At 40.6% G+C, this 22,744-nt stretch overlaps 2 protein-coding genes across 2 annotated transcripts in view; one reads left to right on the forward strand and one right to left on the reverse strand.

Annotated features, from left to right (window-relative positions):
- The window catches only part of march4l (membrane-associated ring finger (C3HC4) 4, like), a 36,173-nt gene extending 16,627 nt beyond the window's left edge, over positions 1 to 19,546 (forward strand). The window contains exons 2-4 of the mRNA XM_036564836.1: positions 6,809 to 6,964; positions 8,731 to 8,923; positions 17,896 to 19,546. Of these exons, the coding sequence (XP_036420729.1) occupies positions 6,809 to 6,964; positions 8,731 to 8,923; positions 17,896 to 18,380 (834 nt within the window). The 3' untranslated portion in view covers positions 18,381 to 19,546. The remainder of the gene's footprint in view (positions 1 to 6,808; positions 6,965 to 8,730; positions 8,924 to 17,895) is intronic.
- A 362-nt stretch (positions 19,547 to 19,908) lies between these two features.
- The window catches only part of pcca (propionyl-CoA carboxylase subunit alpha), a 56,286-nt gene continuing 53,450 nt past the window's right edge, over positions 19,909 to 22,744 (reverse strand). The window contains exon 23 of the mRNA XM_036564835.1: positions 19,909 to 22,574. Within this exon, the coding sequence (XP_036420728.1) occupies positions 22,506 to 22,574 (69 nt within the window). The 3' untranslated portion in view covers positions 19,909 to 22,505. The remainder of the gene's footprint in view (positions 22,575 to 22,744) is intronic.

Below are 22,744 nucleotides of genomic sequence, written 5' to 3' on the forward strand. Positions count from 1 at the left end.
TGTTTAGAGCTGATCTTCTGAATCCCAGAGGTCCGTCTGAACCGCACACATTTTTCGGCTTTCCCTGCTCTAACACACCTGTTTCAACTCAGGGGCTAATTATCAAGTCCTTCACAAGATGAGCCAGGTGTGTTAGAGCAGAGAAACCGTTAAATTGCACTGGGCAAGGGACCCCTAATCTACCAGAGAAGACCCTGATTAACTTCATCAGGTGTGTTAGGCTGGAATTAGAACTAAACTCTGCAGAAGGTTGCTGGCCATTGCCTTGGAATGGTCTACTGAATACATTGGGGAACTTTTTATGGCAAAAGACCACCCACACATGTTCATTCATAGTTACTGTTGGGTCAATACAACGTATGTATAGAGTCACTACATAATGTTGAGTCTCCAGTCTAAAATAATAGCTACCGAAGTTGATCTAAAGTATGTTGTTGCAGTTAACTAAAATTAGGCAGGTTGGAACGACACTGAATGTACCCCATTGACAACATTCTCTAAATTAATGTATTTTAATTTATTTAAAAAAAACTGAGAGCCTCAAAACTGAGCACCTCAGTTCTCATTGGGTTGAATAAGATTTTTGCCAAGGTAAAACTTGGCCAATCAGGCAATAGTTGCTACAAAGTAATGCAGATTTCCTGTAGTCGATTAGTTTTATTTACTATCTCATTTTAAATGTTTATATTGGCCTGTCATGATGTGTCTTTAGGCTCAGGTATAATCGCTCAACATGTTTTCATGAGCCTACATGGCTGACTTGGTAACACTTTACTGTAAGGTACTGTTCATAAGGCTACATGACACCTACATAAGCTTGTCATGACAACTGACATAACCCTACATAAATGTTTATACATGCTTATTTCATCTGTCATAAAGGCTACTCTAGCTAACTTTGATCAAATTTGGCAAAGTACCCTTTTAAAAATGATGGTTCTTCAAGGGGTTTGCATGATTAAAGGGTTCTTCGCATCGTTAAATGGTTCTTCAGACTGATGGAGAATGTGCTGTAGGTGGTTTTATACAGAACCTTTTTGAAAAGGGCTCTAAATAGCACCAAAAATGGTTCTGCTGTTGTTACGATATCAAGCCTGTAACATAAGAGGAAGTCATTTTCGGGGCTACATAGAACCCTTTTCAAAAAGGTTCTTAATAGAACCATATAAAACACATACCCCATCAATCTGAAGAACCCTTTTGTGATACAAAGAACCTTTACTATAGAACCCTCAAAGCACCATTTATAGTGCAACCTTTATAGCGAATAACGTCTGTTGGAATAAGCATTTATGTAGGTTTATATCAGTTGACAAGCTTATGTAGATGCCATATAGCCTTATGAACAGTACCCTACAGTAAAGTGTTACCACTAACTTAGCACCATCAACTATCAGTATAGGCTACTACAGCTGACTAGGGTAGCTTAACAGCTGTTTTCTAACTAATGCTAAAGCTTCAGATGCTTTTAAAGACATTTGTGTTTATTTAAAATATAAAGTGAATATTTGTTGAATGCATTTTATGTGAAATGAATTCTTTCATTTGTGACCAGACTCCACAACCATACATAAATAATAATAACCAAATAACCTGTATGCATGAACTTGTGGACCTGGGCTACACGTGACAGGCTTCAGATAAGCTCCACTGAACAGTGCCATCTTTATATATACAGAAGTAATTGGTACTTAGTTCTGAGGTGAAGCCTCTCTTTGAGTTCAGTTAAAGTAAGGTCAGGTTGGGTTGCTGCTGTCCATCAAGGAATCGCCATGTCCTTAACTCGAAAACAAACCAGCCTTGAACAGTCTAGACCTGGAGACAGTTAGTCTAGACTGCACTGCAACTAAATAATAGAGGATGTTTTTAACAAAAGTGGTGGCGGGTGCCCTTTATGATCCAAGAACACTTTCCTGGATCTCTTATAATAGTCAAGGTTGAAGGTAGGGTTGAAGAAGTTTATTACAGGATTAGTTCAATGACATGAGTCTACAAATAAAAAGTAATGTTGCCAGTTTGCATGTTATAGCGTTAGATTATTGATTAGGGTTAGAGTGAGTGTTAGGATTAGAGTTAGGGGAATGATCAGTTGCATTTAGATGTTTGCCAGCAAAATGAAAGTCAGTTAAAGAAAAGACAAGCACAAAGCATCTACAGAAAACCATGAAAAGGAAGCACTACCAGTTATTGCTTTCCACTTTAGCACTGTTTTGTTGAATTAGCATGTTAAATGGAAATGCCATCTTTTTTTTTAAAACTTCTGCAGAATTAAATGATGCGAACAAAGTACTTCAGAGCAGTTTCTATGTGAAATGCTCCATTCCAGAGAAACTGGAAATTGTCCACCACGGTGGTGACAGGAAGAATTTAATGCCTCTAAAAAAGTCATTACATAGCAAAGGTTATGACTACACTGCCTGATGCCTGAGACACTGTTTTGTGACAGTGTTGAGATAAAGTTTGGGCCTTTCTTAATTAGTCCATTGTGAGAGGTACATGCAGGGTACAGGCAAAACAGTACTTGAATAGATCTTGATTTTTGAGATTTTACCATTATAAACATTACAAAACATGTCAGGAGACATGTGTAGCTTCACTGGTCATTTTGCATAGTCAATAAAATGGCTGTAATTGTGTATCCATTGTGGCCCCTGGTTCCTATAAGCACCACTGTAAAGAAATCAGTCGATAAGTTTGTCTTCAAGGAAGAGTTTCACATCAAACCACTCTGAATTGAATTATGCAGGAATGTTAACAAATCAGTGGAATTCCCCTTTAAGGTAACAAGCCTTGTTCAAGTTCGATGATGGATATCTGGCTAACTGCGGGAGCAGTTTTGACGTATGTGGACTTTTTCATACTGATAAATGCTGCCATTTAAAAGTCACTTGCAATGGCAATATTATTGTTATGTTTTATAACAAACAATATGTCCAATGACTTATATAGAGTAATTTTAAATGTCATTTTCTTCACTCTCGTTTTCTGCATGGAGATTTGTTCTCCACGTTTGAAATATGATGCATTCTAGATATTCATTTTTTATGTTCCACAGTTCTACAGCTTTCTTGGACTTTTCTTTTTTTCTTAATTTCTTCTTAGAGCAATTGTTTGAAGATTTTCTAACATCATATTGGAATCATTTTATACATATATCTGCAGCAACATAACTGTGATATTACTCCAAATGTAATATTGTAATATAATATATAATACATCACTATAAATATATATATAGTGCAGAGCATATAGTGTGTGTATATATATATATATATATATACACATATATATATATATATATATATATATATACTATGGTCTGCACTACTTAAAGCTAGAAATTAAAGGAATGGTTCATCATAAAAAAAAAAAAAAACATTAAACAATTTTCCACTTACCCCAGTTGGAGTTGATCAGCCGAGGCATGTTTGATGTCCAAATTTGTTTCTTTAGTTTAGTGCTGCAGCTATGAGACTAACATTGCTAACAGACACTGGAAGTCAACAGTCACCAAAATCTTTTTGCACAATTTAAGGTCGCACAGACTTCTGTTGTCACTGTTGTTTAGAGCACAATAGGACTTACAGTGAACTATAAAAATGAACAAAACCTCAATATGTAGCTGAATGAATCAGACAGCTACTTCAGACATAACAAGAAAGTCATACTGTGTCTTAACACAGTACACTGTCAGTTCTGCACAACCTTAATGCAGACCTGGATGTGGTTGGAGCTGGTTAAGGAGTTTTGCTGGTTAAGGAGTTTTGCGGATGACTGATCATTTGAGTAACATTTGGGTGACTTCTAGTGTTTGTTAGCAACGTTAGCCTCATTGCTCAAGCACTTAACTAAAGAAGCAAAATATGGACATCAAACATGTGTTGGCAGATGAACTACATTAAATTAAACTCATGAAAATTATTATTATTATTTTTTGCTGAACTAATCCGTGAGTATAATGAGAGATGCTGGTCTCAGATCAGTGTAAAAAGGGGCAGTCAGTCAGACTCTGCTCTGGTAAGTGTGCACACCCAGCCCACAGACTGCCAAGGCATAACAGATGGTGTTGTCTGATCATTACAGTGTGTATATATGTGTGTGCATGCAAAGACAAAGAAGGCGTTGGACCAAATGAGAGCAGCACTGCCATTGTCTCTGGTTACTATTCAATAAGGAATGTGTTTAATTAGAGGCAGAGCTCTGCCATAACGAGAGATGGTGTTCTCATTATGAAGGCAGCGGCAGACGGATATACAGTCATTCAGCAAATTGGCTAAACGGGCTTTGTGTAAACATGTGCAATCTTTCTAAAGAGTGTTTTTGTGTGTGTGCGAGTGTGCCACCCACACGCAGTTGACTAAGGCCACTTTCATGCTGTGCAGTATTGTGTTAAACCTCTGAATATGACTTGTGAATAGCAGAGATTTTAGCAGGTCTTGAGATGCTGCTTTATGATGCATAGAGAGAGCTCTTCAGGAAACTGTTCCTACTTTGAGTCCAACTGAGGGTTTATCTGAACGTATAACGTGTCACTTATTGTACATAAAGGACCAACTATATTGGCATATATTGTGCACTGAGTAGCCAGTATATATATAACAGCTACCTTATACAGACTCACTGGCCATTTTATTAGAAACACCTACCATAGGTACACGTCGTAGGTTTACAATTACTGACTGTAGCCCTGTTTCTGATACAGCTGATGTAATGCAGTGTCAGCACCACAGAATGTACTCTGCATTCACATACTTATGCATGAGTTGTTTTCTGACCCTTTTTGCTCCAATATGGCCCGGCTATGTCCTGGAGCTGGACGTTACCTTCCATGAGTTGGAACACGGCTCATGGAAAGGAACGCCCCCTGCTGTTTCTCATTGGCTCTTTCTCTGGCATCTTAGAACAACAAGCATGGCAACTTTATATTACTCCTAAAGCTTTTATTGTTCTATTGCAAATGTCTACTAGCTAATTTAGCTAATGTAAGCTTTCACTCAAGTTAAGCTACTGCTTAGGTAGCCTAGCCAATAAATCCAGTGAATCTCTGGAGCTTTTTCAGCGTTAGAGCTTCTTTCTGTGAGGCGAAAAGCCTAAAGTAATTACTCAAGTAGTTTTTCAATTAATTATTTATTCTTACTTGAATAATTTTCTTAATTAATACAATTCAAGAGAATTGTAACTACAGCAGCAACACTCCTGCCTGCTAACTAATAACAGAAGTACATGAAGTGTTGCCAAACTTACTGAAGTGTAATTATATTCAGAGTTTATGTAAAATACAACTAGGGCTGTCACAGTCATGAAATCTTAGCTGATTATCTGTCATATAACAATTTGCGATTAATAATGTGGGTTGTGGGTGTAGTGGCTGTGTGTGTTGCACCATCTGGCTAAGAACTTGTGTTGTTTTTCTAAGACCCATAACTCGTTGCAGTGAATGTCCTTTCTGCTTTCTTGTATTCTGTCTCAGTCAAACTGATGAAAATGCATCCATTCATATTCTGCGTGTGATACGATATGGAAAGTGGCTGTGGAAAATAACTGCAGTCTTATATAATTGCCATTATCTCAAATAACTGCAATCGGGTGATTAAGTAATTGTGACAGGCCTAAATACATGTTGGTTAGAAATAGAGCAGTACCCTAGCATTCTTAAAATGTATAACAGCTAGCGGTCAGCCGTCAGTATCCTGGCAACATCATGACGTATTGCTGCTTTCAAAGCACATCTCAAACATGATTCAGTTGCAGGTACCTTTGTATGTAGATTCCTTTGTAGATTCGGACACAACCTTCCTTTTATTTATATCTACCATACTGAGTTATGTGAAAAACTTACCGTCAGGCTATTCCTTTCTGTAAGGCACAGTCTGTCCCATGGAGGATAACACCCAGATCCAGGATGCATGTAGACCCTTCTCTTTTGCTCTGTTGATGACTGCAAACACACATGCAGATCCTGCTGGTGTGGGTTTATGCCAGTTTTCTTCCTTTCAAAGCTACTTGTGGAATAGGAGCACTGCTGACCAGATATAAAAATATCCAGCCAGCTGTAGACCTGTCGTCAGAATGGTTAGATGATGACTGAAACAAATTATGCATGAAAAAAATGCAATATGTAGTCTCTAATGTAATATGTAGTCCTATCATACTTACATGAATGCAACACACTACCAAGTCAGTGTCACTGATTTGCTGAGAATGGTCCATCACCACATGATATGTGGTTAGTTGTGGTCCTATGGTGGTCCCTTTCCACTGCTGGACAGGAAAGAGGGGGGCTGAAAAATTGTGCAGCTACAGGTGGGCTATATTCAGCAACTGAAAACGTCTAAAATGCACATGTATGGAAGGTGTTCCTGATAAAATGGCTAATGTGTGCAGCTACAATGTCTAATAAATTTGCAATTCAGTCTATTGGCATATACTACACACTCCAGTTGCACAGAACTGCAGCTTCCTCTCTCACCTCCTACAGCTAGTGTTGCACTATTCCTGAAATGGAAACAGAGTCATCAAGCACTTGTATAGTTGGCTGCTGTCATTGCTGTATGCCTGGATTGTACTTGCCTTGCTAGTAAGTCTCTTTAGATGTATCTGCCAAAGGAATATATGTGATGTAAATAGATCTACAGTCATTATTTAATTAAATCCAATTCAGTTTGTTATTTATAACAGTTATTGTCACAAAGCAGACTTCCATAAATCCAGACCCCTAATCAGCAAAGGCTTTACAATTACTTACATTTTTTCTGCTGAATGCAAGAGCACTAATTAAATATGTGTGTGTGTGTGTTGGGTCCTGCAGGGGGAGCTGCTGAGTCCATGCCGCTGTAGTGGGTCAGTGCGCTGTACTCACGAGCCATGCCTGATAAAGTGGATCAGCGAGAGAGGCTCCTGGAGCTGTGAGCTGTGCTACTACAAGTACCATGTCATCGCCATCAGCACCAAAAACCCACTACAGGTGATCTACTCTCGGCCACGCGGCAACATTTAGAGCTTTTCTTGCTGATTCAACTTACAGTTTTCTGTTATGATGAAGCTCATAGTAAGATGAGTCATGCCTGGTGGAGCTGGGAAAGAACAAACATTGCTGTGACCTTCCAGCATTCAGTCTCAGTAACAGACATGTAGGCTGCAGCTCAAAGGGAAAGTAAACGTAGATCAATAAACGATCTTTAAAGATTAACAGTTTTTGTATAGCAGCTATATAAAAAGGGTTTAAGAAGGTTTGGTTTAAGAAGAGGGAATGACATGAAAAAACAAACAAAAAGCAAACAGACATAAAAAACTTCGCTGGCTACTGTTAGATATTCACGTTCTGTGTTGGGCTGTTATTGGTCTCACATTATTGTTGACAACATTTTAATGCATATGTAGAAAACTGCAACTTAAATGAAGCTAGTGCTGACAGATCAGATTGTCATCTTTTATTGCGCAATAATTTTAAGAGTTCAAAGTGCTTTGCCTTTTCATTTTCATCATAATCGAACTCCTAATAGAGGTACATGCCTTCTCCGGAACTCATTAATCAGCACAACCTCTGTAACCATGGAAATGGGGATAGCCCTTTTAGCCCAGGGATCATTTATCAGTGTTGTAGTCTACTTCAGATGGATTTTTACCAGGTCACGTTATTTATTTAGATCATTCAGAGTTTGACAGTCAGGCAGCAAGAATAGATCTTCACTATTTAGCAATTTCACCTGCACTTCAAGTGGAGGGGTCAAAGAAAAGGGGCAGTGGTGGGGGCAGTGCTGGTCATTCCTGTACACAAACTACACAAGTTGTGTACTGCCACTACCTACATGGGGCCCTCACAGCAAGCATGACAGCATATTTCAAAGCTATGCACTGAAAAGGCATATTAGACATTTCTGAAGAGCCCAGGTTACCATAACAGGCCTAAACAATTTGTGTTGTTCATATCAAAAGTATAACTGGTCACGTCACGTGTAGGAACAATGAGCCTCGTTCACCAACTGTTCCTATGTGGAAACTTCTTAAAAACCAAGTTATGCAGGTTTCATGAAGACTCTGACATTCACCAGTGTTTCTTATTTGGGGTTTGTTCTTAGATATGAACAGAATCTGCATACACTCACTACAAACAATTCTGCAGTTTAATAACACGTCATTAATCTGACGTAGACTTTTTCTTAGGACCTTTCTCAAGAATGAGTTCATAGTAGCTGAGGCAGACTTGACAGGATGGCTTCAAAGCAGGGGGTCATTTAGAGCCCCACTAACCATTAAGGGGAATTAAGAGTTATGTACACGTAATGTAAGTTAAACATTACTTGGGCAGAATGATGAGGATATGTGGATTAGATATATATTGATGGGGGGCAAGTCAGGTTTTGCTTGGGGCTCCAAGAGGGCTAGGACCAGCACTGGGTAGAAACTTACTGAGGTCTAAACATACAAAGATTTAGTGTTTTTTACCAGCTTTACCTAAAGATTATAGTTTCTCAAACATGTATTTATCCATCTGATTCTCAACTGAGCTGCTATCTGTTCAGTTAGACTGAAACATATTTCTGTATACTTTCGCATTTAATATTCTTCCATTTCATGTTTTAACTGATGTCAGGATTAGTGGTTATATTCCCTCATTACCCTGCTTGCTCTTTTATGGCTATTGTTGCTTGGCTCAGTTGGTTTGGGCTGTTTTAACTGGTGTATGTTCTCCATCTCTCTCTCTCTCTCTCTCTCTCTGTTGCTATGCAGTGGCAGGCCATCTCACTGACGGTGATTGAGAAGGTGCAGATAGCAGCAGCTGTGCTTGGCTCCCTCTTCCTCATCGCCAGCATCTCATGGCTGGTGTGGTCTTCGCTTAGCCCTTCAGCCAAGTGGCAGCGGCAGGACCTGCTCTTCCAAATCTGTTACGCCATGTATGGCTTCATGGACCTGGTGTGCATCGGTAAGCCCAAGGGGGGGGGTGTGTCTAGGCAAAAGTCAAATGATAATGCGATTTTACCCTGATGCTTATCTGCCTGTGGTCATCTCCACAACCTAGCTCTAGTATCATTCTTCCGATGAAGTGAATGTTTCTGGTTACAGCTGTTGCAGCTGTACTGCAATGTCAGCATCATAGAATGTGCTCTGACCTTATGTACTCATGTAGGGTATGTTTTCTGACCTTTCTTGGGTTATTTGTGACATCTGTGAGATCCTGCTGGTGTGGTTTCATGCCAGTTTCCTCCCTTTCAAAGCTATGTGTGGTGTATCTTCAGCCTGCTAAATGTTAGTGAGTTTCAAAGGCCCGTGAGGTATTTATCAGCAAAAAAAAAAAACCCTTCCTCCACCAATTTGTAATGTGAGATGTTGTTTGACCACTTTACTTTTTGCAAATTCAGCATCATAAAATGTCTAATCTATGGAATGTGGCATTAAGGAGAAACTGCTGTTCAAAATGGCATCACTATTATAGAACCAGTATTTTAAACCTGAAAATAAATCAGTTGTTTACACCGATCAGGCATAACATTAAACATCCTTGTTTCTACACTCATTGTCCATTTTATCAGCTCCACTTACTATATAGGTGCACTTTGTAGTTCTACAGTTACAGACTGTAGTCCATCTGTTTCTCTGCATACTTTGTTAGCCCCCTTTTACCCTGTTCTTCAGTGGTCAGGACCCCCATGAACCCTCACAGAGCAGGTATTATTCGGGTGGTGGATCATTCTCAACACTGCAGTAACACTGATGTGGTGGTGGTGTGTTAGTGTGTGTTGTGCTGGTCCGAGTGGATCAGACACAGCAGTGCTGCTGGAGTGTTTTAAACACCTCTGTCACTGCTGGACTGAGAATAGTCCACCAACCAAAAATATCCAGCCAACAGTGTCCTGTGGGCAGCGTCCTGTGACCACTGATGAAGGACTAGAGGATGACCAACACAAACTGTGCAGCAGCAGATGAGTTATCGTCTCTGACTTTACATCTACAAGGTGGACTGACAAGGTAGGAGTGTCTAATAGAGTGGACAGTGAGTGGACACAGTGCTTAAAAACTCCAGCAGCACTACTGTGTCTGATCCACTCGTACCAGCACAACACACACTAACATACCACCACCACGTCAGTGTTACTGCAGTGCTGAGAATGATCCACCACCCCAATAGTACCTGCTCTGTGAGGGTCCATGGGGGTCCTGACCACTGAAGAACAGGGTAAAAGGGGGCTAACAAAGTATGCAGAGAAACAGATGGACTACAGTCTGTAACTGTAGAACTACAAAGTGCACCTATATAGTAAGTGGAGCTGATAAAATGGACAATGAGCATAGAAACAAGGAGGTGGTCATAATGTTATGCCTGATCAGTGTATTATTGGTGTTGAAATTTAGTTCAACTAGCGAAATTTTCAACTAGTGCAAGCAGCTTTTTGCCTCTAGTTCTTCCTTGCGATCTTCACATAGCAAAGTCCCCACCAGCACTATATTGAGGTGAACCTGGGAGAGAAGGCAGCTGTCAGGCGCAGGCTAGTTCCTGCTAAGAACTGTGGGAGCCTGTCAATGAATTACAAATGGCAACAGCACAGAGCGCTAGCAGACTAGCCCCTCTCCTGGCGTACTGAGGGGCCTTCTATTTCTGGAGCAAGTCATGATGTATTAGGACTACATAGAAGGACGGGATACAGGCTAAGCACAGGAATGGTGACACTAACTTTAAACTAGGACCTGTACTAAGATATGGCAGCATAGAAACAGCACACATGCTGGGCTAAGCCAAGCCTCAGTCTGAGAGGATGAGACCGTGGGCGTTATTGAGAGGATTAATTCTTGGCTACAGTAATAACAGTATATTTATTCATAAAAGCTGACAGTCCCACTCATCTAGGCATTTAAGTGCACAGGAAGAGCGAAGCAGTCTAGACATATTCAGTCTTCACAGTACAGTTTATAGAGATTCTTCAAAAAAAACGCTAATGTTGCAAACAAAGAATGATTCACAGTAGTTGAGCAAATGGACGCCAATTGGTCTCTACTAACTTAGTCTAGAACTATTCAGGTCTGCACAAGTCTAGACCTGTTTTTTGCACATTCAGGTTTGCACAAACACTTAATTTTTAGGCTAATTTTGCTAACAAAGAGTGATAGCTAGTAGTTAGCAGAAAGCAAATGGAACACTAATCCCTGCTCGATTTCATACATGATGCTTCTTTGTAGTCTTTTTCTTCGATATGTCTGAGAGGGATAGGGATTTATCAAGGACCCGTTCTGCTAATTCAGTGACATTGTTTAAGACAAGAACTCATCTTAGATCATTTTACATCAGAACTAATCTTGCTAATCTCTGAAAGCAGCTGATAGCAAAGGAGTGCTTTTGTTTTTCTGTATTTCATAATCATATTTGGGTGAGTGTTGAAGAAAAACAACAAAGAAACAGAGAAAATAGAGAGAGGGGGGGGGGGAGGGGGAGAGAGAGAGAGAGAGAGAGAGGGGTGACAGACAGAGTCTAATCTGGCCTTCTTATGATGTTGGTCCAGTTATAATCCGCTCAGTGTGTCTCCACGAAAACACAAAGCGCACCAAGAATGGGGTGTAATTCAGGCCATGAACACACAGAAGCATGAAATGAAATTTTTTTACACTTTCTTTCTCTCTCTCTCTGTCTCTCACACACTCTCTCTCTCTCTCAAGCTTCTCTCTTAATTAAATGATAAAACTGTGCATCAATTAAGTGTCAGCTGATAAGTGTGGATCTGTTTCGCAGTGTGGCGTGTGACAAGAGCTGAGGGAGGATAAGCCAGAGGAAGAAAGAGAAAGACAGTAGAGGGAGAGCGAGACAAAAGAGAGGGAGGGAAAGAGAGGAAGGGGAAGAGAGAGAGTGCGGTAGAGAGGACAGCGACAAAGAGAGGGAAAGAGAAAGGGGGAACAGAGAGAGTATGGTAGAGAAAAGAGAGAGAGAGAGAGAGAGAGAGCAAGCCAAGAGAGGGAAAGAGAGAAAGGGAAGTAGAGAGAGGAGGAAAGAGGAAGAGAAAGTATGGTAGAGAGAATAAGAAAAGAGAGAGGGAAAGAGAGAAAGGGAAGTAGAGAGGAGGAAAGAGGAAGAGAAAGTATGGTAGAGAGAATAAGAAAAGAGAGGGAAAGAGAGAAAGGGGAAGAGACAACGAGAAAAGGGAGAGAGAAAGAGGGAAGAGAGAGTACGATAAAAGAGAAAGAGCAAGAAAAGAGAGAAAGGGGGAAGAGAAAATACGGAGAGAGTGAGAAAAGAGAGGAAAAGGGAGATGAGAGTGATGGAGGAAAGAGACAAAGGGGAAGAAAGAGAGTATAGGCTAGAGGAAGAATCAGAAAAGCAGTAAAAGCAGTAGAGAGAGAAAGAGAGTGGGAGAAAGGGAAGATGAGAGTGGAAGAATAAGCAAAAGGAAAAAACAGGGACAGTAGAGAGAGAGGAGATAGAGGAGATATGAGAGAGAGACAGAGAGATACAGTGGGGGAGATGAGAGTGAAGATGGAGATTTCTTCAGTCATCAGTGTGATATAAAAGGCTGGGTGGGTTTGGGGGGGTTTTTCCTCTGACAGCTGTGTGAAATATCAGCCTCTGACTGAGACCCTATTCTGTGTCATTGTGTCACAGCTGGCCTATAAAAACATGAGAAATACGACCAGGCCTCTGGGAGGCTGTTACACACACACACACACGCGGAGGGGGAGTCTCTGGCCCTATTAGAATGACAGGCAGGTGGAAATGGAGAGCGGAGGAGCTGCTGGATGTAAAGTGGAGTCTGTTAGACACTCGTTTGCCAGATTAAAGGGAATAGTACGAGTGTGTGGTCTGAGTGGAGCAGAGAGTGAATGGCTGGCTGAACAATAGTGCTGTCTGGACTGATTCAGTCACTAATCTTACACACGTGAGGGAATGTGTACGTGTGCGTGAGGGCGAGATCAATGGCTGCGTCGCACGGACTTACTCCCAGTGATGTATCGCCCTGTCTCAGCACGCGGCCACAACAGATGAATGACCCGGGAGCGAGCGAGAGAGAGAGAGAGAGAGAGAGAGAGAGCAAGGTAAAGAAAGAAAGACCGGCAGTAGAGAGAGAGAATGAAAGGCAGTACAGAGAGAAAAAGAGAGAGAAAGGCAGTAGAAAGAGATGGAGTAAGTTAGGGAAAGAAAAAGAAAGGCGAGAGAATAGGTTAGAGAGAAAGAGAGAAAAGCAGGAGAAAAAGCGGAAGAGACAATAAGCGAGAGAAAGAAACAGAAAGGCAGTAGGGAGAAAAAGACAGAAAGAATAAGCTAGAGGAGGAATAAGAAAGGCAGGAGAGAGAGGGAGAATAAGTTAGAGAACAAAACATAAAGGCAGTAAAAACAGAAAAGGGAGAGAGAATGACAGGAAGAATAAACAAGAGGAGGAAACAAACTACAGAGAGAAAAGACAGAATAGGTTAGAGAAAGAAACAGTAAGGCAGTAGAAATAGAGAGAGAATAGACAGAGAGAGATAGAAGAGTTAGAGAACGAAAAATAAAGGTAGGAGAAAGAAAGAAGAAAAGAATAACAGACAAAGCTGATGAAGTGGAGGTTACGAGGGTCTAACAGTAATATTTCTTTACTGTTTAGTGTGTAAAGTCTGTGTCATTAGCCTACTGATAAATAAATGATAGCTATAAAAATGCTCAAAAGTACGAACAACATTCCAGTTCCAAGATGCTCTACTGTTTTAGCTACGCAACATTTTTGTTTTACAGAACTGTTGCTTCCTTTATTTGCTAACTAGCTAAGTCAAGTTAACCTCAATATGATGCAGTAATGGGTTAAGAGTAAACAGTTAAAGCAGCACTATGTAATATATTTCGTTAAAACTAAAAGAATTAGCTCCCGAGTGGCGCAGCCATCTCAGCATTGGCCCTCTCATCAGAAGACCGCCAGTTCGATCCCTGATGATGCTAAAGCCAGTAAGGATTGCACCCTGTGCCCCGCCATCGCCCAGTGTGATACCAGCCAGTGCAGGCATCTGTTAACTGACGCAAAAGAACTGGCGGTTAGCGTTCTCCTCCAAGCGTGTTCAGCTATCTAATGACGTTGCGTTAGCATCAGGTGGTGTCGGGTCTCGGAGAAAGCCTGTGTTTAGCTTTCACCCACCTAGCGCTGGTGGTGTTGTGTGACTAGGGGAGTCCTAACTAGTGGGTGGAAATGGATATGAGAAAATTGGGAAAGGATCCAAAAAAACTGAAAGAAGTAGCATTACTGAAAGTGTGCACCGCTGTGAGTCGCCCTGTAAAGCCTGAAACAGTCATCCAAAAGTCAGAGGTACTGAGAGAAGGCCTGTCTCAATGTTTGCGTCTCAAATGAAAAACATTATACTATCCAACATCCTCAGATGACACATCCTTCACCAAGTCTTGACTGAGTTTTATTCATACATTCTTTCAACAGACTCTCAAAATTCAGATTCCTCCACTTGTGGGGGTCCGGAGAACAATTAATGTTGCAAAATGTTCTTCCACTCTTTGCGTGCAAATGCAGAGAGGTCTCCAAATCCCTGAACTCCTACATAGTGATGCTTTAAGAGCCTTTGTGGGGCTTTAATGCTGATAATTATTGGAGTAATTCAGCAGAGGCCAGAGAAAGTGGCTGAGAACGACTGTTCACTGAAAAACAGACAGAAAAAGAGGATTTAGCTCAGGTAAGCTGAACAGAATCTGCTGAGGAAGTAAAACGCTAAACTTAGAAAGCCTTTCATATTAATTAAGGCCCAAAAGGATCATTTTAATGTCATTAGCCACAAGCCAGATTCTTCTGGGGTAACTGAGTGCTGTTGGTGGGGGAGTGTGTGAAATTCCTGTAGGGGAGTGAGAAATGACCCACTGATCAAAATTCAAGCATTGCCTCAAGAGCTTCCTCTAGTCAGCCCAATTTCCCCAGCTCTGGGGGAAGAAATGCCTTTAAATCGATACACAGCTCACATTCTCCACCAGTAATGAGAAGATCTGCAGTCTGAGAGAGAGAGAGAGAGAGAGAGAGAGAGAGGGAAAGAGAGAAAAGAGATAGAGCTAGCAAAACAGAGATTAACTGATAGATAAGGAGGCTTTTCTGGGGTGTTTATTTAGCGCGAGTGCGAAAGGCAGTGAAAAAGAGGGAGCGTGAGAGAAACAGAGATAAACTGCTAGAGAACAAGCCTCCTATGCAGTCTTAGAGAGAGAGAGAGGAGAGAGAGAGAATGGGGTTAGCTGATCTTACCTGATCAGATCACATTAGCATTAGCAGTACAATGTCTGAAATGCTTGCCATTATTTGCAGTATTTACCTCTGCTTTACAGCATTGAAGTAGAAAAAACGGTGGATTTGTTACCATCTCAATAGAATCAAGCCGTTTTCACACTCCTCTGCAAGCAAAAATAGCACTCAGTGTGTGTGAACGTCTGTGGATCAGCATGCGAGTGAATTGGGTGAGGGGCTGTGGGAAAAGCGACTAGGATGGAAGGATGAAATCGATAGAGCTGACACTGAGGCAGAATACCTCACAGAAGCCTCAACAACCAAATGTAATTTCAATTCTGTCAGTATTTAGTGTCTCCACTCGTTACCTTTATTACTGTCCTTTTCAGGAGGCTCACTTTCAGTTTTTCAAAGAAATCTGCAGGGATATTTTTCCACATCTCCAAAGTTCAGTCTTAGAAGGTGGTTACATTTTATGCTTCTCACAATCCAAGTAATCCCAATGTTGAGGTCTGGACTCTGGGGTGGTCAGTCCATTGTTCTGAGAACACCAGCAGCTTCTTTGCTTGATTTGCAGTCCAGTTCCTTTTCCCCAAATGTTAAAAAGAGCCATTTTGTCCTTTCAACAAAAAAAAAAAAACACCTTGGGAGCCACAACATTGTATGTCCATTTTACCATCATGGCTATAAATATGTCTCAGTATGTGCTGATGTACTAGTGTAGGCTAAAAAATATAATAGAAACAAAAACGCAGACCTATTTTGCGTAGACCTGTTTTAAGCTTTAGCTCAGCTATAGCCTTTTTCTCGCATCTCTGGCAGGAAACTTTTCCACAACAATAGAATAGTTTCTTGTAAAATGTCTCTCAACGTTTGATTTTATACGAGGCTGAAGTGGCTTCTCAATTTTCCCGTTCCACCTTAAATGGTGCCTGGGGCCCCAGAATGTAACTGCTGCACCATTTAAGGTGAAACAGGAGAATTCAAATGAGAAGCCGTTGAACGAGAATCTAATGTGAGACTCGCAACTTTTTAGCGTTCGACAGTTTCTCGTTGCGGATTAAACGTATCAGGAAACCGGAAACGTATCAGTTTCTTTGCTTTTTCGTTAGCTACAAGCTAGGTGAGATTGTTGTCTGCGTTGCTATGTAACCAGCAGTCTGTGCATCAACTTTCAGGGCTAAAGGATGAATAAGCAGTTATACATTACCTGCAGCGTTTAAGACCATTTATTGTTAAAACTGTGTTTGAACAACCAGCAGAGCTTTATTTTACTGCAAAGGATGATTATTTTATTTTTACCTAAAAATTCTGATTTGGAGCCGCAACAGGGCAGTAAAAGAACCGCATGTTGCCAACCCCTGTCACAGTGGAAGGATGGACAGAAACTCCTGTGGATTTTCAGATCTGAATCAGGAGTGGAGCTCGATTTTCTCCTCTCTCTCAAAGATGAAGGCTTTAAGTGCTGTTTATCTGATGGGGCAGTTTTGGTGGTCTGCCAGGTCTTACACGGTTCTTAAGAGTCTCATTTTCTCTAGTTCTGGAAAATCCAATCTTCTTTTGTCTTTCCCCTTCACTATGCAAGTGGATTATCTAATATTTAATATCTAATCTCCTCAGAAACACTTTCTGAAACATCAATTATTTATACTGAACGGCTGTTTTGACTGGAAATTAAATACATGAAAGGTGGTCTCTGAATTTTGCATAGTACTTTATGTCAGAAAGGAGTCTGCAATTCCTCTGTTTTCTCTGTGTGCAAATCAAGCTGTTCAATATTGCTTAAAAGTGTAGGACACCTAAACTCTGGGTTTTAAAGATCCTGTAGTAACAATACTTCACAGATATGTCCGGAAGACTTATCCTGTCCGAATAGCACAGAGATTATTCCACAGAGAGCATGAATGAAAAATCAGTGTGCAAAGATAAGCTTCTCAAAAAACTCAAAAACTTTCAAGGACTGCTGAAGAACTTCAGTACTTCTCACAGTTATGTCTGTCTCCTCAGCGATTTCCAAGGTGTTAAAGTTTAGAGACACAGCTTAGCTCCAAACACTCTAAACACCCAGAGGCCACAGCGGGCACTGTCAGCCTTCAGCTTTTACTCATGAAAGTATAAAGAAGAACAGGCAGCAGGGGTGTGTGTGTGTATGTGTGTGTGTGTAGCTTCCTGCAAGTACATTAAAACTGACTTTTACCAACAAAACTGACTTTTCAGGTCATTTTTGTTAGTCCTCACAACGTCTATCAAGCAAAAGAAGCTTAAAGCCAAGAGTTAATATTGTGTTAACCACAAGCCTAAATCATCACACTTCCCTAAAATCTTCTTGATAATCTTGCTTGTGATTTCAGATACTGTATGGTATACTACTACCATCTATAACTATCTATAAAAATGAAGCTCTCTTTAGCTGTGTGACGTTCTTTTGTCCATTTTATAGACAACAGTATGTGACACAGTGTCAGAAACCACATAAGCAAGTCTTCTGATTAACAGGAAGTCACTGTTTTAGGCAAGTGTGCATTAATTTAGGTATGCCATTAGCACACTGTTAACATGTCTATAAGCTTCTATTACTTGTTCACTAAACTAGCCTTGTTGCTCCAGTGCAAAACGAATTGACTACATTTGATGTAAATCTGTTTTACCTATTGACCTTTAGGAAGGTCCTCATAAAAGAGTGAGTTAAAATATATATGTACTGATCACTGTGTACCTCTCTTCGTCCCCACAGCTCTGATCGTGCATGAAGGCCCATCCGTGTTCCGCATCTTCAACCGCTGGCAAGCGGTCAACCAGCAGTGGAAAGTGCTAAACTACGACAAGCTGAAGGACACTGAGGACCCTCAAAAGGGCGGAGCAAGCAGCGGCCTGCGTTCCCTCACCCTGCCCCTCAGTCATCGGGTCGGGATGTCCCCACCCAATGGCTCCGGCCCCTCCCCCTCTACCTCCTCCCTCATGGCGGTAACCACGGCGACTGCAACACCTGGCACCGCCATCCCACTGCCACCGGCTGCCCCGGAAACTGAGGAATCGTCAGAGGCAGAGAACGGGCCGGCAGGCCTGGCCGAACATCACTGTGCGTACAACCTGCTCCAGCTGCTCAGCCAGCACCTCCGGCCACAGGAGCCCCGCCCGCCAGCCTCCGCCACTACTGGACAGACCGGCCAGCCAGGAAATAACAACCGCGAACTGGTCATGAGGGTCACTACAGTCTGAGGGTCAGCTTGACCTGTTAAACTACACAGCGCTTTGTGAGGGAATTTTTTTTGTGACATTTGCTAGCAAAGACATTTGCTAGTTTTCTAGGCAGCCAAGTTCAGATTTTACTCTGGAATTGACCGAAAGATGTTGAAAATAAAGAAGAAACAGATTTTTTCTCTTGTTGTGTGGAGGCGAGGAGAAAGTGAGCGAGGGTGATAGCAAAAATAAGGGAGTGAGAGAGTGAGCATGGTTTGATTCAGTTTTTGGTAGTAGCTGTCAGAGCACAGAATTCACAGCTGTGCTTTTTGTAGTGAAAAGGAACAGAGCAAGGGGTCAAAATGGTCAAGCTGAGATTGAAGCACTTGCATGTAAGTGGGCGGTTCATTAGAGCTGCAGTACAAAGCCACAGAAAGCAGAGAGCGTTTTCAAGCACAATCCTAACAATGCAAGGCAGGTGCTGTATACACACATAGCATTACATTTACTACTGGGTTGATGATGGTCAAGGTTTCATAGGAAAGAATAAGTACGTAGAATTAAACTGAAAGTCTACACTTAAGTTTACATTGAAACCCACCAGGATGTGTTCAAATGGGTCAATGACGCTGTAATGGCCGCCTGGCCTTAATAACGGACTCTCTTACTGACCTACTGACCAGGTTGTCTTACCATAGAGATGACCTGTAGCCATCGTAGAACCCCCCCACCCCCACCGGGCGAACGTGGCCCAAGTTGAGCGGTCTTTTTCTTTGACGGACTACTTTTGTTTACATTTGTTAAAATATGTGAAAAAAACACATTGCTACATTAAAAAAACAATGAGTGCAATGTAAAAGATTTAACTGTCGTTTCTCTTGGGATCTTGGGATTCGGGAGGAAATGATTGATGAAGAGCGGGGAAAGCAGTGACATCATCGCTTCCTGTGGACTACTCGACTGTCTGCTATTGTAGATCAATCCAAACCAATCAATCACTCACATGCTTTCCACTTTCACTGATTGGTTGTTGAGAGCAAATTCAGGCACTTAGCCAATATGTCTCTCTCAGGCTAGTGAGTAAGAAAGTGTGCTTAAAATAACAGTTTATTATAGAGGCCAAAAATCCACAATACGTTCAAAATTTACACAACAAAGTTTATTTTTTTTAAATCTCTGATCAGCTTCTCTTCATTATTCTAACAGACAATAGTTTATTGTTTATATATATATAAAAAACACTCATTATAGTCTACAGGTCTAATTTTGTTCTTTTAAAAAATCTCCATTTTATAATTTGGTCACACAGTGGCAAAGAACAGTTTCCAGCAGAACCTTTCAACTGTCAAACAGGTTTCCCTCTTACCCCAAATTCAAATTTTGAGTTATTAAGTAATCTCAGATAGACTTGTGTGATTTCGTGTGTATACAAATAGACAAACATCTGTAAACATGTTGTACCTAAAATCGCTAACTGCCACCTTGAAGCCTGACTTTCTATACCTTTGTCTGTTTTTAAAGATAACAATATGCCAGAAATTAGGGATGCGTCAACATTTCAACCACCAAAAATTTCGACTGAAAAACCAAAAGTGCCATTTTTAACTGAATATTTTTGACCAGATATTTACAGTGGCTGAAAATTTTGGTGGCCAAAATTTCAGTGCATGCCTAATTTCTGGCTTACTGTTTTTTAAACATGCCAAAAAAAGGTCAGACAATGTGAAATGATTAAATTGGCCTACAACAAAGTGACCTTTACAAAAAACCTTTACAAATAATTGTAAAGAAAGCGAGAAATTGCGGTAAATACTGCTATGTTTTCTTTGCTCTCCTACACCAGTCAACAAATTGTTTGAGTGGCAGTAACAACATTTAAGAACAGTTTTATACCACTTGAAAACACAACGCCCTGCTCGACATGCAGAAAACAGCAAAACAACAGGAGAAGAAAATGTCTCTGTAAGCGCGTCAATCCACCTGCAGCCTCAGTGTATGAAATAACAAAAACATTCACAAGCGGAAGTACCAAAGCACGAAGTAGATCCAAAAAATAATGGCATTCTTTGCCTTGGATGACAAATCATTCTCTGTTGTGAAGGACGTAGGATTTCATGGCACATATTGTAGTCTGCATACTTCAATAATTTTTAAGTTTATTCTATGTAAACTGTTTTTATTTATTTTCAGCCTTTTGGTTTTCAGCCCTGCTGATTTAGGCATACAGTTTACAGACAATGGTAAGTGGTGGGTTGAAAGCTTCCATTACTTGCTTGCTACATTATCTTTGTAGCTCCAGTGCAAAACTGGAAAAAACCAACCTCAGACACCAAACATATCCTGGCTGATCGACTACATTTGGGGTAAGAAGGAATTTGTGTACATTTGATTTTTCTTTGATTAACTATTCCTTTAATACTGGAAACATCAAGCGGAAACAATCAAGCTCTTTCCCATGAGTCCTGTTTTTATTATTACAAAAGTGATTCGTAAAAACATTCAGAATCAGGACATGGCTCCAGGGTTTGTTGTGTAGCTCTGTGATAACGGAAAGAGAAAGAAGCTGAACTTCAGTGAGGTTTGATCCATCAGTTCCACCAGACGACACCCAGGTCACCAGTTTCATTCACATTTTCAAGGAAAACATACTGGAGATTTGGAAATTTGGTGGACATAATATTTCAACTTGGTTATCCAAGAGCTTAACTATCATAAGGTATCAACACTTCTTTTTTTTATAGATCCCAAAGTTTCTACAATTGAAGGTGGTTTTTAACCTATTGAGCAAAGGTACAAATTAATGAAATCTCATCAATGTAATACAGTAAGCATGATGAGTGTTCCTGGCCAATTTCGTATAAAGAGGTAAATACTCATAGGAAATGTCAAAGATGACATCAGAGGTGAAACGTGAATAATCCTTAGTGTTTTTTACCGTTTAGACATTACAAAACTAGACTGCTGACAAACAAAGACATGATATGGGCATTAAAAAACATACTAGTCGGATTGTTGAAATGGACACGTGTTGACATCATTTTAAGGCTTTTTTAAAAAAAAAAACTGGTCTTGAATGGAGTCACTTCCTACATTTGTATTCTGCTAAAAGAAAATCACATTCTTGGTTGAAATTGCAGTGTAACGTGCAAAGGAAACAGCTCTACTAGTTCTACTAGTGAAATGAAGAGCCATTTGCCATTTTGCACAATCCTATACAAATAGAAGGAGGACAACAGACAAGCACAGTTGTTTTTTAATGCTACTGCAATTGACTTATCCATGCTCTGCCCACAAATGCTAGGTTGTTGCAAGCCAGCAGCAGCTGTACAGAATATTGGTAAAATCACATTCAACCTTATAAGAAATTGTGGCACAAAACGCCTGTCGTAATACCTATATTTTGAGAGCTATTCATTTCAAATAATATTTATTTAGGATAAATCAGGTGTAGTTTTTTGGTTGTGTAATTGAGCTAACAGTAGCATGATGGCAAATTCATTGCTGCTTCCAACCTGCCTTGTTCTGATTAGCAACAACATATTCCAGCTCGGTAGTGTAGCATTTTAAGCTGGAGACGTTATGGAGTGACTCTAAAACATTCAGTCCAATGTGAATAATATACATATTTGGACAAAAAGAGTTCTGTCCTACAGTTTCTCATTGAGTTGAATGGGATTTTTGCCAGTGTTTTATAGCACTTGTCCAATATAGCAACTACAAATGCTACAAAACAATGCATTTGTGGGAGGAGCATGGACAGGTCAAGAACCTGTTGTACTTCTACACTTCCCAATTATGAGCCTTATTTACTTCTCTCTTTTTATTGGTGGTGCAAGTGGCCATAGTCGGATGTTGTGATCATAGAGCAGGGACATCATACTTGACTAGCCAATTACATCTTTACTAGCTGATGACTGATCGATATCGAAAATGGCCAAACCTTGCAAAGGCACAGGAGTGAACTTGCTTTTTTAATTTTCCTTTTGTTGCAATCTAATCCGGAAAGTCAAAGAAGATGCTTAACGTGCCCTACACGAGGACAAAGAAAAACGAAGACGAAACGGAAAGCAAAGTGATGGGGAATGTTCCGTCTAGGCTATTAGTGTCTTTGTTGGTTTGTCTGTAGGGTAAGTACCAGGTTGGGCAGCAGACAGTAGGTATGTGTTATTCCAGCTCCACCAGAAGATCGCCCTCTCCCACAGTCTCACCGGCTTTACAGTGTACACTCTTGACCTGAGGGGAGAAAGCACACACAAACCCTGCTGTGATACAGCGTTATATGGTTAAGGAGTAACTGAACATGTGGTATTTGTATCTACATACACCTTCTAATCAGAAACACTTTATTTCACCAAGTATGTTGCATTAAAAAAGATGCAAACTTTTTTTTTAAGTGAGTACAA

This window comes from Colossoma macropomum, unplaced genomic scaffold (genome assembly GCF_904425465.1).
Source record: "Colossoma macropomum unplaced genomic scaffold, Colossoma_macropomum, whole genome shotgun sequence".
Taxonomy (NCBI): domain Eukaryota; kingdom Metazoa; phylum Chordata; class Actinopteri; order Characiformes; family Serrasalmidae; genus Colossoma; species Colossoma macropomum.